This window comes from Malaya genurostris, chromosome 1 (assembly GCF_030247185.1).
Source record: "Malaya genurostris strain Urasoe2022 chromosome 1, Malgen_1.1, whole genome shotgun sequence".
Lineage (NCBI taxonomy): Eukaryota > Metazoa > Arthropoda > Insecta > Diptera > Culicidae > Malaya > Malaya genurostris.
The window spans coordinates 114,729,195-114,751,861 of record NC_080570.1 but is presented as its reverse complement, the minus strand read 5'-3'; the positions used below and the strand labels follow the sequence as shown (position 1 = coordinate 114,751,861).

The window sequence follows — 22,667 nt, the reverse complement described above, 5'->3', positions numbered from 1 at the left end:
CTAAACTGGAGTGCACAATAATGATCTGATTTATATATCAAAAAACATTGAGCATGGTTTACAATTACCCGCGCAATAGCATCAGGCGAGGTACCGCAGAAAAAGGGAATGAAAATGGAATGGAAAATAAAATGCAAAAGGAAAATCCGAACAGAAAGGTATAGACAAATTAGCTACATACTAGCGTCTGCCGAGTGCTTAGAAAGAGTATCACATTAACCGGTGTTGCGTCAAAACGAACCGACGGTCGGTTCTCGATCTCCCATCAACCAGACACCGACGGTCGATGGATAACCAAGATAAGACAATAGAAACAATTAACATCACAGTGCCGTGGTCCCACCCCCCAACAGTCGATCCAGTGGACTTGAAACTCAGAAGTTTCATGTTATTATCGTGATCGGTACCGAAAAGAAAAGCTGAGGGGAATCGATCGGTACAAAGTTTAAAATTTCGAAAGCATTCGCTTGACAACCGGACCGAAGCTTCAGAATGAGGGGTCTCCTTATTTTCATCGGTTGGTTTTAAAAGTTTTTTTCTCACGATTTTGAGATAAAACTTTCGTCGGTAGGTCAAAACCGAAGGATTTTACAGGTTTTATATCAAACGTTGATATCTAACAAGAAATATGATAAATGTCATCCTTCGAAATTTTCTAAAATTAGCACTGGCAAGACCCCTTGGTTCGCTTTATCGAAGAATTTCGTAATTGCTCTTTTGGAAACGGGTTAAGTAGGGTACGGCTCAAGACCAATAGATAGTTAACATATATATATTTACATGCGTTGGCAACAAACGGATCGTGATGTTTCTTAAGCAACATGTGCTAGTGCAGATGAGTTGGTAAGATTGATCGAAGAAATCACGCTACGTACCTTTGCGTGTACGCTCCGGTTGCATCAATCACAACTTTATGACTTTTGCGTGCCATCAGATATATGTGAACCGCCTTTGATCCCAATCTGCGAATTATATAATTGGACGTGTGTTCGATCGATCGAACTGATAGATCTGATAGATCTGGCATCTGACATCACACGAACGACTGGAAAGAATTCCGACACGTGAGTTTCCTTTTCGCTCCTGTGCTCCGAAAAGCTCGAAAAGGAATCGGAAATCGAAGTCGGTCGGCAATGACAACTGAATGGAGACGCAATCCTCGACAGCGGGACAGTTTTCCGTTTGTTATTTTCGCGATCCAACCGCAGTGCTTTGGTACCAGCCGAAGCGAAACATTAACGTCCAATTAAAGCATGCCGCAGACCAAGAAGTCCAAATTCAATTGCACGAAAGTTGTCTGCAAATGGGACGGCACCATCGAAGCGTCGGAAGGAAAGTAAAAGTATAAGATCGAGAGCAGATGTTTTCTCAGAACTTGTCGGTTGCGAACGATTGCGTAAGGCATTGATTGTTCAATTCGGTCGCATCGTTTGGAAATGATTTGAATTATGACAAAACGTTCGGCAGTTTGATTCACATGGCGGTGAAATTGAAAGTATGTTGAATAAGCTGTTTTTTTCTTAACTAAAAGATAATTGGTTGACGAAAACAGTAAAACAGTAAAACAGTAGAACAGTAAAACAGTAAAACAGTAAAACAGTAAAACAGTAAAACAGTAAAACAGTAAAACAGTAAAACAGTAAAACAGTAAAACAGTAAAACAGTAAAACAGTAAAACAGTAAAACAGTAAAACAGTAAAACAGTAAAACAGTAAAACAGTAAAACAGTAAAACAGTAAAACAGTAAAACAGTAAAACAGTAAAACAGTAAAACAGTAAAACAGTAAAACAGTAAAACAGTAAAACAGTAAAACAGTAAAACAGTAAAACAGTAAAACAGTAAAACAGTAAAACAGTAAAACAGTAAAACAGTAAAACAGTAAAACAGTAAAACAGTAAAACAGTAAAACAGTAAAACAGTAAAACAGTAAAACAGTAAAACAGTAAAACAGTAAAACAGTAAAACAGTAAAACAGTAAAACAGTAAAACAGTAAAACAGTAAAACAGTAAAACAGTAAAACAGTAAAACAGTAAAACAGTAAAACAGTAAAACAGTAAAACAGTAAATCATAAATCATTTCATCTTGCGTTTATCTTTTGTCGTTTTTCATTGATTCCACTCGCTCTGTGCCAGTGTTTTGTCCTGACAGCCGTTCTTTAAAGTTTGGTTTGCACGCTTGCTGCTCGGAAAAGGAAACGGGTGCAAAATAGTTACCCGCGAATTACCCCGAAAGTGCATTTTTTCGTGCGGTGCAAATCAATGCACCTGTTTTGATTGCCCGACTGCGCGAAAAGTGCACGAATCGAGCAAAAACACTCCACGAGTGTTCTTAATGAAAAACGGCATTTGATTAAGCGTCCCGATCTTTTTCAAGGGACCCGGAAATTCGAAAATTATGTATTGATTTTTATTCTACATAATGAAAAATATACCTCATTTGTCATGTGAATTATTTTGTTAAGTGTGTTGGAAAACTTTCTAATTCTATAATATTTCCATGATAACAAATTTAAAAAAAATCTTAAGTTCCATTTTGCGGACGCTTGCTAGTTGTAAAAGAAACTGCCAGAGCTGCGACTCACAACACAAGTTGAAAAAATATGAGCAAAGCCTTTCCGTACTCGAACGTTCAAGTACGATTTTTTTCTGGAATTGTTAACTTAGAAAAAATGTTCACCTTCTGTCAATAGTGCGTTTCGAGATGCCGTCCCAAAACACAAATTGTGCCAAAAACGCATCGTGCCACAAACGCAACGTGCCAAAACACAAATTGTGTCAATCTATTTCCAAAACCCTCCCCTGCGCACGGGCCTGAATATATCGATAAATCAGTATTTATTTTGTTCCGACAATCCAATGAATGTTCTAATTTTCAATTCATACCACTATTATTCTCGTGATTTCATATTTTAATCAGATTAGTTTCGTTAAACCTGCAAATACGATGCAGCTCATCTTTTTCCGGAAGCTGCTTGATTATCTAGGTCATGTGAAACTTGTTTAATATATTATTTCTGTTCTAATAACTTATTTTTGAAATAGGATGTCGGAAGCTCGAACGTAAATTCTTCTAGTTCGGCTATTTAAAGTTCTCCGCGACAGTCGAGTGGCCTTGCTATAACATATGAATTTGGGTTCTAGAGAAGTGTTCGCCGGTCTGTTACTAGGACACGTTGTAGTCTCTACCTGTTTCGCGCGCTCAACACTCAAACTTTTGTAGACTGCTCATTGCTTTTAACTCTCGAACAAAAAAGAATCATTCATTATTATCATCATACAATACTGAATACGTCTTACTTCAATAAATAGATATAAAAAGAAAATACAATTTTAAAAATCCAGCAAAATGTTGAAAATCATTTTAAAGTTGATTTTTCTATTAGTAGAATATTTTTTGTTGTACTCAACGACTATTCAAATTTACAGTATAAATTGGATTTTTGTTTCAGGGTTCTGTAAAGCGGTTATTTATTGATTGTTTTTTGTCAAAAGAATTATTGAACTTCCGAATTAAATCTTAGTCTGTAGTAAAGAAACTATTCTAGCCATGGAAATTAGAGTTGGAATGAAGTTGTGCTACTTTATTATACGAATACCATAATCTTCTCAATCATTAATTCATTTGTCAAAAAAGCTTGATGGTCATTACTTCACAGTGAGTATGCAATCAACTACACTATATGCTTAGTGGTGAATTTCGATCACATAGCTTTTGCCTTGCCTACCTTCTGGCGTTTAACATTGTAGAAATTCAACCGATTGGCGAATGCACGCGAAAAACTGAATAGTCTCTTTTGAAGAAAAAAGTGCCGAGGTACTCTCACATTATCAGATCCGAATGGATTCCGAATCAATTTCAAATCGGCGAGAAATTTTCATTCGGAATTCCATGTGGCAATCATGTGGAATTCAGGATCAATTACAACTCCAGTGCAACAACCGATTCCGAATGAATTTCGCCTACAATCGGTTGATTCGGAAATCTGTCGGTATTAGGTTTTGCACGATGACGACACAAATGAACTGCCGATGAATCAAGTTCATCTTTGACAGTTGCCGTGTACTTGTTTTGTTTTGCGACTGCAAATTAAAAATTGAAAAAATGACGAAAAGGTGCCTGGTTAAAACGTATTCCACAGTGAAAATAACTAAAAAGATTGCCCTGTATGTGTTTCCAGCATCAAGGAGCGATTTATTTATGAATCTGTTGAGTGTGAGGCGACTTGCAATTTTTATATTCGAACGATGAACTTCTGATGAACTTTTAAACTGTAAACAAGTACACGTCGACTGTCAAAAAAAGTTCATTCTGTTAATTTTTGTGAGGTTATGTCATGTTCGTGCAAAACCTAATTGAGTGAGAAGATGCGGACTGAATTGTCAATTCGTCTTCTTCTTCTTTCCCGTTTTTGCACGTGCTGATTTTCAGTTTATTTTTAAATGAAAACATTACATAACTGGATATATAAATTTAAATCTTCATGTTTTTCGGATATACAGAACTAGTAAATATCCAGTTCTTCTTAGAATTGCAACATAAACTGTTGAAATTCGCTGGAAATTAACAAAACGGCCTACCTTAGTCAGCATCATCCATTCCTCTAGCTGAAGTGTATTGAAATGGCTTAAGTCACCTAAATTTTACACTAACACATTCATAAAATGAACGAATATTCAATGACATTTATAATATCGCTGTAAATCGGGTTGATCGAGCATTCAACTCAGGCGAAAATTCTAGCACTGAACCGATCGAGCACTGAAAAATCATGCAGTCGAGTAAGAATTCATTGCGCATTCCGTCATTTCGATAATGAGAGTCCTACCAAAATTACCATCCTGGTGGACTCTCATGATAATATAACGGCGAAAGTATAAGCGATAAATTTGGTAATCGATGAAAGCGCAACAATATAATTTTTGTACGAAAACAGTCCACGAGAAAAAATACAGGAAGACCACAACTTTTTATCATTAGCAGCAACTGACGCAGAAATAATCACTTAGATTTTCGTATGGTAAAATATAACTTTTTTATCAACTGATCGCAGACATTGCAACTTTATGTCTTTGGTTACTTAAATCTTTAATCGTTTTATTGGATGAAAAATTTGCAGTTTTATAACATATGCCTACACTGTGATATCGTTAGTTAGTCTTGTGCAAAATGGGAAAAGTAGAGTTAAAGAGAATTGTTCTCTAACAATTAGCCGAAATCATACAAACGATCAATCGGATGGGTATTTTTTTTCTATAAAGCATAAAAATGTGAAAAAAAGCAATCGATTACCATTCTTTCTAACAGCAATATTCGAGTGAAAACGAATATTGATTTAGAAAGCAGGCGGATCGATAGAAAAGGTATCATCTAACTGCTAGGTGGATTAAACACGTTCGTTTGATTGTCATAGCATATGAATTTCTGATAAAACTAGACAGAGTAAATCAAACAGTAAGTCACAGAGTATTGATGGAGAGTATTCCTAGAAGAGGCCCGAAACAAATAATAATCAAGTACTTTTTATCGTTGTTGTATTTGACCCATTCGACATAATATAGATTAGATATCTTGTCGGTACAAAGACCGATATGTCCATAGTATTCTTTTCTGTGTAGATTACAAATGGTGTTATTGATAAACGTTATCAACGAAACAGTAAAAATAATATACTGTCGAGTACTTATCTGCTCATCACGGTATGAACATAATTATCACTCTACTGTAAACGATTGGCAAAAATTCAAGATATATGGAAAAGCTGATTCATAGTGAATTATGGAAGTGTGAATAATGCCGTAGGCCGTAGCCAGTGAAATTATAGATCAAATATTAATTTTTAATATGATGAATCGTATTTGATATAGTACCAAAAGGAATACGATCATAAATAGTATTATCAATACGATAAATAGTTTTTTTACGGCCGCAAGGAAAATTTTTCTTACTCAAAAATTAACCGAAAAATCTCCAAAAGGCTTGTTAAAGAATTTTAATCTGTACCATTTTTGCCTTTCTCATATAGAAAGGTTATGTAATCACTGTGAAAACCGATTTTTGAATCGAGGCCGGAGGGCCGAGTGTCATATACCATTCGACTCAGTTCGTCGAGTACGCAAAAAGTCTGTGTGTGTGTGTGTATTGTGTACTAACTTTTCTCGGAGATGGCTGAACTGATTTTCACAAACTTAGATTCAAATCAAAGGTCTTGTGGTCCCCTAGAAAATTCCTGAATATTATTTGGATCCGACTTGAGTTATGGGATAAAATGTGCAAAAATATTAAAATATGTGTTCTAACTTTTCTCATAGATTGCGCGCGACCGATTTTCACAAACTTAGGTTCAAATGAAAGGTCCTGTGGTCCCATACCCTCGGTAAATTTCCTACGAAAATAACAAAGACACTGATTTTTAGAGTTCATAGGTTGATCTCCAGCCGATGTTTGGTTGCTGTCTGACAAACTGATGCTTGGCATCCGAACCAAAAAATACCACATTGCTCTCCACAACATATTTCGCCATTTTTCAAATGGTAAATTGATGTGCGATTTCGAAAAATCTCGCATTGATCGTGATGTGAGTACAAATACTTTTAGAAAATCAATCATTTAGTTTCAAATGTTGTATTGTTATTTGAATCATGAGACGATCAATTTGAATAATTGTTACTCGTCTTCTACCCCTAAATTTATCATTTTTTGCAAATGCAATTCATTTAAAACCTTTTTAGCAGAATAGTTGAACATTTTTTGTATATTACGATGAGTTTTAGTTCTAACAATTAGCCATTGTATAATATGATTGCAAATGTGAAATGCTTTGAACAACCCATCTTTCTGGATAACTACAATATGTAATTTTTTTTATTAATGACATTGGAATACCACATTTTTTTTAAATAACTAATAATTCTGTGTGTAGGGAAAATTGTAAACCTAATTGTGTAATGGAGAAAAGGAACTTATATACTAACTTACTAACTAATACAGAGAGCGAATCGATTCAATTGAAGAATGCATCGATTTTTGTCTGAATTTGCTAATAATATTATGTGACATTACATCTAATGGTTCTATATTTGTGAGTCTGAGTAACTCATTTGTACTAAACCAGGAAGGACGCTTCAAAATCATTTTCAGAATTTTATTCTGAATCCTTTGAAACGTTTTCTTCCTGGTGGAACAAAAACTTGACCAAATTGGTACTGCATAAAGCATAAAGGCTGGTCTGAAAATTTGTTTATAAATTAACAATTTGTTTTTAGACAGAGCTTAGAATTTCTGTTTATTAGAGGATATAAACATTTAATATATTTATTACACTTTGCCTGAATTCCTTCATTGTGCTTTTTTGTCAAATGTTAAACCTAAGTATTTTGCTTGATCAGACCATGTCAATTTCAAGCCATTCAATTTGATAATGACTTGGCTTATGGGGAAAGATAATTAATTGCGTTTTTGCTGCATTTGGTTCAATTTTCCATGTTGACAGATAATCACTGAAAATATGTAAGCTTCTTTGAAGGCGACTGCAGATCACTCTTAGATTTCTACCTGCGGCAAAATGACTTGTGTCGTCACAGAATAGCAATTTCTGACAACCAACAGGTAGATTTGGAAGATCAGAGCTACGCTCGAACCCTGCGGAACACCTGCTCGTACGGGTAGCAATTCAGATTTACAATTCTGATAGCTAACCTGAAGAGTACGATCAGTTAAATAATTTTGAATCATTTTGATCAAATATATAGGAAACTGGAAATCAGACATTTTTGCTATTAAACCTTTGTGCCAAACACTGTCAAATGCTTTTTCTATGTCTAGAAGAGCAACTCCAGTGGATAATCCAGAAGATTTATTTGATTTTATCATGTTCGGTACTCTTACAAGTTGATGAGTAGTTGAATGTTCATGACGAAATCCAAACTGCTCTGGTGAAAAAATGAATTCTCATTTATATGAGACATCATTCTCAACAAGATAATTAAAAAAAAAAAGTTTACTGATAGAAGAAAGTAAACTAATTGGTCGATAACTTGATGCTTCTGTTGGATTTTTATCTGGTTCGAGGATATGAATTACTTAGCGTTTTTCCATCGTTTTGGGAAGTAAGCTAATGAAAAACACTTGTTGAAAATTTTAACCGAGAGTCTCAAGGTAACATCGGGAAGATTTTTAATAAGAATATTAAAAACCCTTCTTAATCCACCTAGTGGTGGGATAATGCCTTTCTCTTCTTTCATAACAGTCTCATGAAAATATGTTTCATACTTTTATTAGATAATTTTGGACACTAATTTTGACAACAATTGATTCAGATTGATTCGAGTAGTTCACAAAAGCATGCTTCAGTGTTTATGTCACACAGTCAGCATCATTTTTCCAAACTAGTGCTTGACATTTGCGTTGCCTATTTGTAATCAGTGATGCTAATCTAAAATAAAAAAAGCCTTCTTAGTCCACTTAGTGGAATTTTCATATATCTTGAAAAATCACCCCCCTATGGTGAAAATAGTACATGAAATTTTCGAAATCGAAAAAAAATTTTTGATGCCAAAAGGCTTAGCATTGCATGAAACGTCGAAATTTAGTGTCATCTCGAAAAAAAAAAATTTTGAAAAAATCGACTTTTTGGGACTTAGAAAATATATGAAAATTTTTCTAAGTCCCAAAAGGTTGATTTTTTCAAAAAAAATTTTTTTTAGATGACACTAAATTTCGATGTTTTATGCAGTTTTAAGAGTTTTGGCATCAAAAAAAATTTTCGATTTTGGAAATTTCATGTACTCCCTCCTATGGTGCTTTTTCAAGATCGAAAATTGTCAAACCTTTACCACCGGGCAGCACCCCTTAAGCATGTCCGATTTAGGTCAAATTTTGCATGAAGGCTTTTTTCGAGGTGCTTAAACTTTTGAGCACTAGAACTTAACGAAAATAGAGGTGATCCTAAAATTTTGGCACCCATATATATATAAGAGCGGTAAAAATCAATGTGTTTTGTCGGTTACGTCACTTATACCATCATATATCTGGAACCAAAAGTCACAACCATTTGATCTTCGAACTTGATCAATGGCCCGACAGTAGCTTTCAAACGAGCCCAAGTTTGTTAAAATCGGTTCAGTTATCTCTGAGAAAATTGAGCGCGTTCAAATACAACGCTTTTTGTCGGTTACGTCACTTATACAATCATATCTCCGGAACCAAAAGTCACAGCCATTTGATCTTCGAACTTGATCAATGGCCCGATAGTACCTTTCAAACGAGCCCAAGTTTGTTAAAATCGGTTCAGCCATCTCTGAGAAAATTGAGCGCGTTCAAATTCAACGCCTTTTGTCGGTTACATCACTTATACAATCATATCTCCGAAACCAAAAGTCACAGCCATTTGATCTTCGAACTTGATCAATGGCCCGACAGTAGCTTTCAAACGAGCCCAAGTTTGTTAAAATCGGTTCAGCCATCTCTGAGAAAATTGAGCGCGTTCAAATATCTTCTAAAAGTGCACACACACACATACACACACACACACACATACACACAGACATTTTCCGATCTCGTCGAACTGAGTCGAATGGTATATAACACTATGGGTCTCCGAGGCTCCGTTCGAAAGTCGGTTTTTCCAGCAATTCTAATACCTTTCTATAGAGAAAGGCAAAAATCCATCATTACCAGGAGCCTTGATGTATTTAAGTTTCCTAATGATTGACTTAATTTCATCAAAACTCGTCTCAATAATGTCATTTGGTAATAACTCACAACGTTCAAATTAAAGTTGTGGACACTCGCGAACTGCTGAGAAGTTTTTGAGCTTTTTCGCCATTTGTAAGAAGTATTTGATTTCCTTCCTTGAGAGCAGGAATTGGTTTCTGAGGTTTCTTAAGAACCTTAGAAAGTTTCCAGAAAGGTTTAGAATATGGTTTAATTTGTACAACTTCTTTAGCGAAATTTTCATTTAGCAAAAAGATATCTATGTGTAATTTCTTTTTGTAAATCCTTAACTATGTTTTTCATAGCAGGATCACGAGAGCGTTGATATTGTCGTCGACGAACATTCTTCAACCGAATGAGCAGTTGAAGATTGTCATCGATGATAGGAGAATTTAATTTAGTTTAAGCTTCGGGAACTGAAAGATTTCTAGCTTCGATTATGTAATGATTCAAATGATCAATTGCTGTGTCGATGTCCGCAGAATTTTCTAAAATAGTTTCATGATCCACATGATTTTCAATGTGAGATCTGTAATCCAACCAATTAGCTCTATGATAGTTAAATATAGAACTAATTGGATTAATTGTAGCTTCGTTGGAAAGTCTGAATGTTACAGAAAGATGATCTGAGTCAAAGCCAGCATTACACAATTAAATTTCTTTAAAGGCGATTTGCAAAAACTCACAAGATATCGATCTTGTGAGTTTTTGCAAATCGCCTTTAAAGAAATTTAATTGTTCGCCGGTGCATTGGAATGGCAAATAAGCTCCAACGATGAAATAAATTCCATGAATGGTTTCAACTTCGATTCCCAAGCTTTCAATAACTTTAGTATTAAAAGAAGGTAAAATTCGATGTTTAATTTGCCATTGGACAAAAATGGCAACTTCACCACCCATTCCAGTAAACCTGTCAAATCGATGAACCACATAATGTGGATTACTTTTCAATTTGACATTTGGTTTAAGAAAAGCTTCTGTCACAATGGCAATATGAATTTTGTGAACTTTGAGAAAAATATAAAATTCATCTTCACTCGATTTCAAAGATCGAGCATTACAATTTAAAGTATTCAAATAATTATTTAACATCACTGTTAAATTTTAAATTCATTATAATATTATTTGCAAATTGCATCCGATTTGAAATGCTTCAAAAAGTGATGAAGTCAAATTCATTCAGATGATCATTTGAAAAAATTAATATTGTAGGTAGATCATTTTATTTTCCGTTATATCACCTAAATCGACTTCGTTTAAAGAAGCGAATGGCATTGAAGGAATATTGGGAGGTAGATGTCTACCTGCTACACTAGTGTAACTGTCATTAAAAGAAGATGATTTGGCCGATCTATCTATTAATAAATTGTTTTCGTAAGAAGATGAACTGGAAGGCGTTCCTGTGTTTTGATTATTTACATTAGAAGAATTAAGAGGTAGTTGTCTACCTGTCCCCAAGACGTAACTGTCATTAGAAGAAGATGATGACGTGGTCGACCACGTCATCATCTTCTTCTAAGGACAGTTACGTCTTGGGAACAGGTAGACTACCTGTCAATAAATTGTTTTCGTTAAAGACGATTTGGAAGGCGTACCTGTTTTTTGTTTTAAATTCGAGGAAATAAGTGCCTTAGAAGATGATTATTTTATTTTTTTGATTTTCAGATATGTTCTGTAAATTTAAGGTCGTTGATTTGACTTGTTGTCTAAGCGAATGAGCATTTAAAATTTCTAATACCACCTAAAAACTATTACACATCACAATTTGCTGGCTTGAAAAAAATTGTGATAGCGATGAAAATCACAGAAATCGACAGATTCGTTATTAATTAATAGTCATAGACATAAACAAAAATTTGATGGAAAGCTAACCTACTACGAGCGCATGACACGGTACTCAAAAATACATGAGCGCTGCTATTATTTCGAATACCACTGTGTAAACAATCATCAGTTGACTTTTCGGTATGAACCTGATCATTACAGAACTACCCAAGGGGGACGGGTATAGCGTGATGGGATAGTCGATGCCTTTCACGCAGCCCGCTTGGGTTCGATTCCCAACCCCGCACATAGGGTCAGAAAGATTTTCTGGTCCGAAGAGGCGAATGACCTAAGATGTTAAAGCCTCTATAATTGAAAAAAAAAAAGAACTACCCAAGCAACCAGAAGTTCCACAATTACTTAAAAAGTCCACTTTCTTGCTGCTTAAAAGTACACGCGAAACTTTTGAGAACTTGAAAGTACAGATCAAGTTCCGCGTGAACTTTCTAGCTGCTTAAGAAAACACGTGGCAATTTTTGACAATCCGAAGTACAGAATAAGTTTCGCGTGAACTTTCTCACTGCTTAAAAGTGCACGTGGTACTTTTAGCCACTTGAAAGTACAGAACAAGTTCCGCGTGAACTTTTTCGCTGCATAGAAGCTGAACAATATTTTCTAGAAGCAGCTTAGAAGTTCGTTCCGCTGCGTCGCGCGAACTTTCAAGTGTGGATAATTACTTAAAAATGGGCTGCTTAAAATGCTATTGATTAACTTTGAGAGCTGCTTAAGCAAAATCAGTCCCTTTTATCCGAGATTTTCGATATTCTTTTCATTTTTGCACTAGATCATATTTTATCTAGTTTTTAGCGAGTTCGGCTAACATTTCTGGCACCTCGGCGTGGATTACCACTTTGAGCACTCATTGATATCCAATAGCTTATCAGTCCACGCATTCAGCGACACGCCGGGAGCTCACTCTCTTTGTCATCTCTCTCTTCAGGAGAGCCGCTGTAATGCATTGAATCCGAGCCAGTCAACAGAGTGGTGGCCCGATGTCGGTTCTCGCCCTGGCTCAAGATAACTCAAGCGCCAGTCCGGCATCCACATCGGTTTCGCGCGAACGGCATCGCCATTAGATACGGTGCGGTCTGCTTTGTCGTTTATGGTTTTATGGTTAAGCGGGGCTCTCAATCGTTCATCACTTGGCGGTTAGAACTAAGGGTCAAATGTCCGCTGGGTCGATCCGGAACGAAGAATACGATCGCGAACGTTGACGTGTGTGATCGTTGAAATAAGTAGAAGAATCGGGGTAAAATCGGTCTGCCGCCAGGTGGAATACTCTTCACATCAAGATAAAGGTGCTGTTCGCAAACTGGTTTTACATTTTTTGTTGATCTTTCGTTTTTTTGCTTGGGCTCGAAGAAGGACAAGACAGAACGCAAGAACTCGACGAGATCGAATCAGAATCAAAAGGTGAGACAGTAGTTGCGTCATTATATGCAAGTGGCTCAGCTTGAACGCACAATTTGAGCGTATTCGCAGGTCTTGTTGCTTGCGATTGTCGTCGATTGCAAAACAAGGTGTTAGTGTAAGTTCTGAGTGTACACCGGTAATTTAGATCGAATTCGAGCTCGATGTCGTAAAATGGTGACCTACGAGTTCTGTAGATCACTCAATCCTTGCCGTGAGACTATTTTTTCTCGGACACTCGCACACTTGCGACTTCTGTGACATGTCTTGTGAAGGTGAAAATCAATCCAATTAGTGCCGGCTTTTCGCTTTTTTTTATTGTGTTCCGCGGTATCGCACATCTTTCTGTGTCTGTGCACGGTTCAATGAGAAAGGCCATCGAATGAGCCTACATTTTCGTGTGTATTTCGACAAGTGTGTCCACGGCTGACAAACCTCACACCCCACGATCGGACACGGCAGCCGATGTGAACCGTCGATTATCCTTTGAATCAAGACACGGTTGCCGAATGTGAATTGCAAATAAGAAAAAGCCGGCAACCAGCCGACCGACGAAACAAGTGATTTAATTTGCCGAGAGTGAAACTGGGAAATGCTTAGGCAGGATTTGACATCAAGGAAAGTGATCGATGAAGAAACTTCACAACGGAATTTATGACGGGTTTTTAACCTCGAATTCTCGTGGTCAGCTTCCACCGAATCTGTGGAACTACAGCAACAGAAGATCGTCGATCGCAAACATTTAGGAATGATTGGTCACTGATAGATTCTATTAACTTGTTTCTCTTCCCATACTAGTGTTAAGGTGATGCAATGAATATGAAAAGAAACGGGAAATTTGCATGAGGAGATCTTTACGAGAAGAGCGAAGAAGAAGAAGAAGAAAAGTGCAAAACAAATTGTTTATAGCATTTAGACGTTCATATTTTTTCAAGTGCTTGTGCGTTCCGCGGGCATGTGCCGGTCGTGTGGGTGTTTGCTAACTTAGTAGATTTATCGTCATTATGGCATCCTACAACGAGCTCAACTTCGAGTGGTCCATGCTCTGTGGGAAGGACTATCGGGACTGGAACCATTCAGGTATGCAATCGAGTGGGAATGCTTGTTTTTATTTTAGCTTTAGGATCGTATACTTCACCTTGATGGTAATCTGTAGAACTCGCAATCAAATCGGTTTATTGCAGTCGATGTTGCTTCACTTCTGTTTCCAATGCCAATTCCAGATTAGAAGCGCACTTTTGACAATTCTCTATACGATTTTCAAAAGTGAATGGAAACCGTTTATTCAAGGCCATAACGATGGTTCGGATGAGAAAATGATAGAGTCACGACTTAAGCAAAAAATTAAAAAAAACATGTTAAAATATTTGCTCGCTAGAGAACAAAATGTTTCACCTAAGCCAAAGATAGATATAGCCTGTGATATTACTTTTCATGACCTACCAAATCCCTACGATCACATTACAAGATATCGAGGCCAGGCTTAATTATAACATTCATCTGCTAAACGCCTGGATTTGGTTACCGATGATCAGTCGCTGAAATCCAAAACCCGACCCGACTCTCTGGGGTGCTTCGCGGACCTGTGCAAACTGTGTTCAGGAATTCAACCATCATGCCGCGTCTCGTTCGTTCGGTCGCGGCCAGGTCCTAACCTTTTCCACCATTGGTTATCTATTTTCAGGCAGAGTAGTACCGTTAAAGACTGGTGCGGTGTGCGGTTAGGGGTCCCACGCTGCTTCGTCTCGGAAAGTGCCAAGAGGCTCTCGCTTGTCGCCCATGCCACCACCTTGAAAAGGTGTCACACTACACCGTTCCAGCCAATTTAAGTTAATAATCTTAGCCTGTTGGAACCTGGTCTACCACTTTGGTCTGGCAGCAGCTGATTTTTGACCTAGATTCGAATGGATTCTCCTTTCGTCTATGGAAGGAGAAAAAATATGGTTCCATAGAACTGGCCTCTTAAGCCGTGCGACGAGTTGATCTTATGTTTTCACTGTTTACAGCTTTACGATCGTTTTCTAAAGATAATCAATTTTGATGATACAATGAGAAAAGTAATAGTTAATGTAAACTCATTTGAAGTTAATTGAAACCAATTTATGGAAACATGAACAGACCATTCAATAGATTTGAAGGGAAATTGGAGTCCACGGACAAACAAAACTTCAACATTTCCCATGAAATCAACAAAATGATTTTATTTTAAATTGAAAAGTACTTTCACGCAAACTACGTAAAAAAGTTAAACCATTTCTGGGAAACATAAATTTATTAAATCGCAGCTAATTGTTTTGAATAAACTTTTTTATCATTTTATTAAACAGAAGGTAGACCTCAAACTATTGGTAATAGGTTTTATATATGATCAGTATCTAACGGGGAAGCAGATTGGAAAATTGACATGCGAATGCAATTATGTAATAAAAACTGCGAAAATGTTACCACAGAGACGGGACTCGAACACATAACTAACTATTAACCGGGGAAATTGTTTTACCAATTAAACTACCCTGCATATGAAAACACATTATATAGATGTGGGATACTGTGTGTTCCCCCATAGATAGCAAAAATAGATTAAAAAAAACAGTTTTTATCCACCTAGTGGTGTAATGATGCATTTCTCATGTATAATATTGTGGTATTCTATTTGAACAATTTTTCAAGTGATTGCATAACCTTTCTATATGAGAAAGGCAATAAATCTCGAATCTGTGTCGGCGGCAAAGTAGTAAAGAATAAAATTTGTTTGTGATCGACGTGAAATGTGTGTTTTTGTTGAATTTGTTTCCGTAGATTTAGGACTATAAGTTGAATACCGTAGTGATTAGGTAAAGCGAAGCATGCCTGATTTCCGTCTAGTCAATTGGACTTTCTCTTCATGTGTTTTCTTATGCAGAGTAGTTTAATTGGTAAAACAATTTCCCCGGTTAGGAGTTAGCCTCGGGTTCGAGTCCCGTCTCTGCGGTAACATTTTCGCAGTTTTAATTACATAATTTCATTCGCTCGTCAATTTTCCAATCTGCTTCCCCGTCGGATACTGATCACATTTTTAACAAGCTCAATACGGTTCTACGTATTAACAAATACTAAAAACACAAATCGTTGAAGGTCTTAAGTTGATGAGACATAAAATAAGCAAAGCTGGCAAAATTGATCATAACTGTTCCAGTTTTCCAACTGGAAAATATTACAGTTGACAAAGCTGTTTGTATGACGCAATTCATAAAGACCTAGTTCGCTAAATGATCCGACCTTAGGAGATGAAGTGTTCTAGATTTTTCATTGAAAATCCCTGTTTCAATCCATCTAGTGGTGTAATGATTTCTTCCTCATATTACTCATATCATCTTAAATAATAATGTCTTCAAGGTGCAGGTACTCACTTGAACACCGCCTTCCATTAAAGCTTGTACACGCTAAATCATACTCAAGTTTGTATACAAGCGCTGTGTTTCATCGTGTTTCAAAGTTGTTTGCAAACCTGGGTACAAACATTACGTTTAAACCTCAGTGTGCCCTTTGATGCAAACAGTTGAGTAGTGGGTTTGAATTTCGCTCTTTGCAAAAGTATTTCAACTAAAGCTTCTGAATATATTATTCTGGTGAAATTAGAAACATAAGGAAGTAACGTACACAGAGAAAATAACGACATTTACATGTAAATCAATAGTCATATGAAACCAAAATTATTTGAATCGAAATTTCTATTGAAAGTCAATGAAATCTAAATTCAAAATTGGAATGCACTAATTTTTGAATGAATAAGACTTGATTTCCTAATTTCCACTTAGTTTTGCTTTAAGAGTGTATTGAGAAATAAGAAACTGTAACATAAGTTATTATTCAATTTCCTACTTCAAATATGTGCATGAAGAAAGACGTGCATTTACGAAATATTTTTATTTGTGTACAACCCTGTTTTAATTCACGTAGCAGTGTAGTGATGTCTTTCTCATAACACTCATATTCTCACATATTTTACAATGGGATTCTTCAAAATAATTTTTCTTGATTCTTGAGATAAACAAATATGTTCGGGAAACAACATATAAGATCTAAACATTGAAATAACTTAAAAATTAGCTATAAAGAGCTCTTGGATTATAATTTGAGTCTTCATTCACATAACTGTTCTAAATTTTCATCATCGTCATTCTTTAAAATTCCGTTTTGATGTTTATTTTTACCAGTATTTCTGGTACTTTCGAAACCGGAGTCGGGTTACCTATCGCAGAATGTCTATAAATTAAAACAGTTTTCAGTCCAATTCAGATTTTTATACGTTCCTTGTATCGTCGCTCCTAATGACAGTGTGGAATTTGAAATTCCAGAACCGCTTCCATTAATTCAAGAACCGAAAGCCGGATCCGGATAAAATTTAGCAATGTTGTTTGTGATCAGAAGAAGAAGAATCTAAATATGTGAAAATCGGTCAAGCCTTGATATCGAGGTGAGTTCCTTTTTTTTGGAAATGTAGACCACTATTTCCGGCAGTGTTGGTGATTGCCAATAATTTGGCAGAGAGCGGCTCGATATTTATCTCCATTTTATACAACATCCTCAATATGGTAGATGATGCTACAAAAACTCACTGCCGCTCAATACATGAACCATGAGAGAATTTTTCTACATTTCTTCGCCCCACCTCATAATCATAGTATTTCACAGCCCTTACCAAAATATATACAGTTTTTCAATGATCGGCGCTGTGTAGAATTTACTAAGAGAGAATCGCAAGTTGACATTTGTCGCAGAAGATCGAACCGATGATTCGACTTGGTGATTCTCATACAAGGTTATAGTATTTCAAAACCCTTGTGTGGAGCATTCACAGATATTTTCATATAGACACAACTTATACAAAGGCCATATGCACATAGTTAGAATAAGCGGTAGTAGTGAAATGATTCTATCGGAATTATTTACTGCCCGTATAGAATCGGATCGAGAATGAGCGAAGTTACAGGGAGTTGAGTTTACAAAATTTCACACTGTTATTAAGAGAGACGATATAAGAAAAGTAAAAGAATCTATACGGGACTCAAAAGTTTCATTATAATTGTAATTAAATTTGTAGGTCATGTTAGTTGTCGGTTATACGAACCGATTTCGTCTGTATCGCTTACCAGTATCCTGATACGAAAGTACCGGAAATAGTAATCAAAATTAACTCTCAACCGGAAGTAACGTTGAAAATTTAAAAAAGTTATGTGAACCCAGAAAGACTCAAATTCTAATCTAACAACTCTTTAATGCTGTTCATTAAATTTTCTGATCTTGTATGTTGTCCGCATAAACTTTTTTGTTATATTCAAGAGAGGTATTTTGAAGGAGTAGTTTGAGAAATATATGTGAGAATATGAGTAATGTGAGATAAACCGCTAGGTGATTTAAAATCGGGTTTAATTTCATTTTTAATCATTCTTTTTGTTTTCAAGTAGCAAATTTTGTCAATAGGTTCACCAAATGCTCACAAATGCTTTTTTGGGCTTACTGTGCTAATTTGAAACCGTTTGGATGTAATAGAACAACCATATTGGATTGCTATATAATTTTCAGAACACGACGTTAAACATATAATGAGCATAGGTAGAAAGCAACACTCATCTGAAACTTCAATCATCAACAGATCAAACAAATTTTCATCGTCGAGCGCGCTAGAGGAATAGCTCGTGGGCAAACTCAATATTTAAAAATATGTTCAAACTTAAGTTCATACACTTGTGTACAACTCCTGTCCCGGATACAAGCCCGTGTATAAGCTCAAAATGAGCTTACGCACGTAAAATCGTACACAAGTTTAACACGGTGCATGTTTTCTTAAAGATTGTTGTGGAATTCTTAAAATAAACTGTACATTGAATAATAACCGGAAAACTTGTCCGGACGTAAACTAGCCAAATATACACATCAAAATACCCTGTAGTTCCGGAACCGCAAGTAGTATTTGTAATAAAATTAGGAATTCCGTATGAAACCGTAAAACTTTTCATTGCAATCTAAGTTTGTGAATATCGGTTTAGCCGACTTGGACAAAAGTGAATGTGATCCTTTTTGCAGTTTTTGACCTTTACTCCCCATTACGAAACCGGAAGTTAGAATAAGATTAAATTCAGGAATTTGGTATGAGACTATAAGACCTTTCATTTAAATCTAAGATTAAGGAAAAGGGTCAAACTATCTCTAAGCAAAGAGTTTTCTTTTTGGAGAATATGACCACCATTTCTGATGCTTCCGAAATCGGAAACTGGGAGCCAGTATTGCACGGATTTGTTTTGTTTGACCGTCTGCTAGCAATGACTACTGATTGGGTGATTTTGAGCCTAGTTTATAATTTGTTTTGGTTCGCCGCTTGAAATGTCGGTATAAAATCTCATATATTCTCCCTTTAATTCCGAAATTTCATTTGCACAAAAATGTTACATACAAACACATTAAAATAAATGTTTGAAAAAAACTCATTGCATAATATGAACTTTAGGGACTTCTGGTTTTAAGCTGATAAAAACTTTTGAATGCGAACTAGTCCGGAATTATCAAGCACAATACTGTAACTTGAGTAGAGAAGAAATGTCATTCTATTTTTGTCGTGTCAAAAATGTTTGATTGTCTGATTCAGGACTCGTGTGAATAACGTGTGATCGCCGAATCAGTGATTTTTTCCGGATTCAATTTCTGTTGCCCTTTTACTATAGAAAATAATCATAACACTTTAGCTTAAAATTTTTTTCAATCGAAATAATAAATGAATGCTCTCGCAGATGGTTCAAAATTATCAAATCTATTCTGTATTTGTATGGAATTAGCTAACCAAATTGTGGATCCCTACACTAACAAGCCTTACGAAGTTGTATACTTTAAGACACGACTGATACAATGTTGATCGCTCCACGGTTCATCAGTTCAGCCGGCCAATGACTCATTTGTGTCCAGTTATAAGCTTGTCCAACGAAGCCTAATTAGCATAAACGTGAATAATCGAGCGGCTTGGAGACAGAGAACGCATTCATAAAAACCATGTTCTCGGAACACACTTTGGTCGTGTGGAAGATTTCGTTGATTTTTCCATTGATAGAATGGTCTTTTCCTGGAATTAGCTAATGTATGTAGTTTCCAATTTTTTTTGTTTTTGTTTTTTACTACATACTTGTGCTACTTTCAATGTAATCTTTTACAATAACCTATTACACAGTACCTTACACCTGATACTTAATGTTTAAAAGATGAATTGCCACGGTTCTTTCACCGATAGATCGTAGGATTTTCCGCCGCACGCCAATTTCATCAATACAATTTTCACCTATTTCTCCACACCCAATATTCGTTCAACCCACTTCAATTTTTCACACCTTGACTGGCAACCACGCTGACCGAAAACGACCCGTGGATCATTGGAATTTCATGCCAGGTTTCGATTTAGGTTGTTCAAATTTTTTTTATCGAGGAGTGCCGGTAAGTGGTGATGTAACCAACAAAGCAAATTAATCGTGAGAAGCTTCACGTCGACCCCGAAGAATTGTGTGACTGAGGTATTGATTTGATGAGAACGAATTTCTCATCGACACTCGACAAGAGTCTCGAAAACAAACGACAAGCCAACAAGCAATGTCGGTCACGATGGTCACGTGAGGAGAATTCATTTGTTAGTTGCAAGCAGATTGATCGCTTGATATATGAAAAACCATTGGGTTCATTAACCTAGTGGTTAATAATCCATTTGGGAATGGGATTGGAGATCGTAATGGTACATACATAGATGGCGTTGCCAACAAAATTTCCATATTATTTTCCATAATTCTGACATTTTAATGTTTGGTCTACGAGTTACAGTCGCTTGTCTTGATATTCACTACAGTCCGGAGTAAAAGCGGTCGTCAGCCGAGTGGGCTGCAGACGGCGAGAACCATCCAAAGCGACAAAAAACGTAAATATGAGTCAGTAAGATTATGGTCACATTATTTTAGGATGTTCATGAAATTTTGTTCATCATTGTCGGAAAAGGTAAGACTGTCAATTGCGAACGTAACATTGACTAATTGATGTAAATGATTTTTATTGTCAAATTCAGAAGATTTTATCCTCTTACTTTGGAATCGGCAGTCGGATTCGGATGAAATTCAAAAGTTTCAGTGAAGTCATCGCTGAGAAAAACAATGAAGAATTTTGTTTAATCGTTTATTTAGACCCGGCTTTTACTTAACTATGGTCGTTCGCCGGGTGGTTAGGAAGTAATTGATAATTGAATGATTTTACACTGCTAACTTCGCTAAAGAAGTTGAAGAAATTAAACCATATTCTAAACCCTTCTGGAAATTTTCTAAGGTTCTTAAGAAACCTCAGAAACTAATTCCTGCTCTCAAGGAAGGAAATGTAATAATTCTTACAAATGGCGAAAAAGCTCAAAAATTTGCTCAGCAGTTCGAGAGTGTCCACTATTTTAATTTGAACGTTGTGAGTCCTGTTGAAAATGAAGTCTCACTGAAATATGATCATATTTCAACTCAAGTATTATTACCAAATGACATTATTGAGACGAATTTTGATGATATTAAGTCAATCATTAGGAAACTTAAAAACATGAAGGCTCCTGGTGGAAGATGAAACTTAAAAACATGAAGGCTTCTGGTAATGATGGAATTTTTAATGTTCTTATTAAAAACCTTCCCGATGTTGCCTTGAGACTCTTGGTTAAAATTTTCAATAAGTGTTTTTCTTTAGCTTACTTCCCAAAAAGATGGAAAAACGCTAAAGTAATTCCTATCCTCAAATCTGATAAAAACTCAGCAGGAACATCAAGTTATCAACCAATTAGTTTACTTTCTTCTATCAGTAAACTTTATGAAAAAATTATCTTGCTGAGAATGATGTCTCATATAAATGAGCAAACCGATTTTTGAACCAAGGCCCGAAGGGCCGAGTGGCATTTACCATTCGACTCAGTTCGTCAGCACGCAAAATGTCTGTGTGTGTATATGCGTATGTGTGTATGTAACGTTATTTTTGCACTAACTTTGCTCGGATATGGCTGAACCGATTTTCACAAATTCAGGTGAAAGGTGAAAGGTCCTTTGGTCCCATAAAAAATTCTTGAATATCATTTGGACCCGACTTTTGGTTCCGGAATTATGCGGTAAAATGTGCAAAAAACAACTGAAAGTAAGTGCACCAACTTTTTTCGGAGATGGTTAAACCAATTTCCACAAATTTAGATTTAAATGAAAGCTCTTATGGTTCAATAGAAAATTGCTGAAATTTCCGGTTTCGGAGTTACGGGGTAAAATGTGCAAAAAATCAAATTATGGCATTCCACGCAAAATCAGCCATCCAATTTTTTTTAATCCAACTATTTTTTTTTGGTAAAGAACTCGAAAATGTTCGACACGTATTTTTTAATTTCAATATGGTACGTGGAATTTTCGAGATATGAATTTTTAAAGTTTTGCTTTTTCAAAAAAGAGCCTTTTTTCAAGAGCCTGTACTGAAAAATCTAATAAAGATACAAAAATTCGACCAAAACATAAAATGTACATCTTTTCCTTAGCTTTCAATTAAGCGATTCCATGGAACTACCTTCACAGTTAGTTTCATGAAATACGTTAAAAAATAGTAAACAAATAAAAAAAAATTCAACCTTGTGCAAAATATATATAAAATATATAGAAATATAGGTTATGCAATCACATCACTCTCTCTCTCTCTCTCTCTCTCTCTCA

At 36.0% G+C, this 22,667-nt stretch overlaps 1 protein-coding gene across 2 annotated transcripts in view; it reads left to right on the top strand.

Moving 5' to 3' along the window:
• The first annotated feature begins 12,571 nt into the window (after positions 1–12,571).
• Positions 12,572–22,667, top strand: part of LOC131425442 (uncharacterized) — a 273,110-nt gene continuing 263,014 nt past the window's right edge. The window contains exons 1-2 of one of the 2 annotated variants that reach the window (XM_058587374.1): positions 12,572–12,836; positions 13,747–14,028. In XM_058587374.1, coding sequence (XP_058443357.1) covers positions 13,953–14,028 — 76 coding nt within the window. In that variant the 5' untranslated portion in view covers positions 12,572–12,836; positions 13,747–13,952. Of the gene's footprint in view, positions 14,029–22,667 lie in introns of both variants that reach the window. The other variant, XM_058587373.1, reaches the window with a different exon arrangement.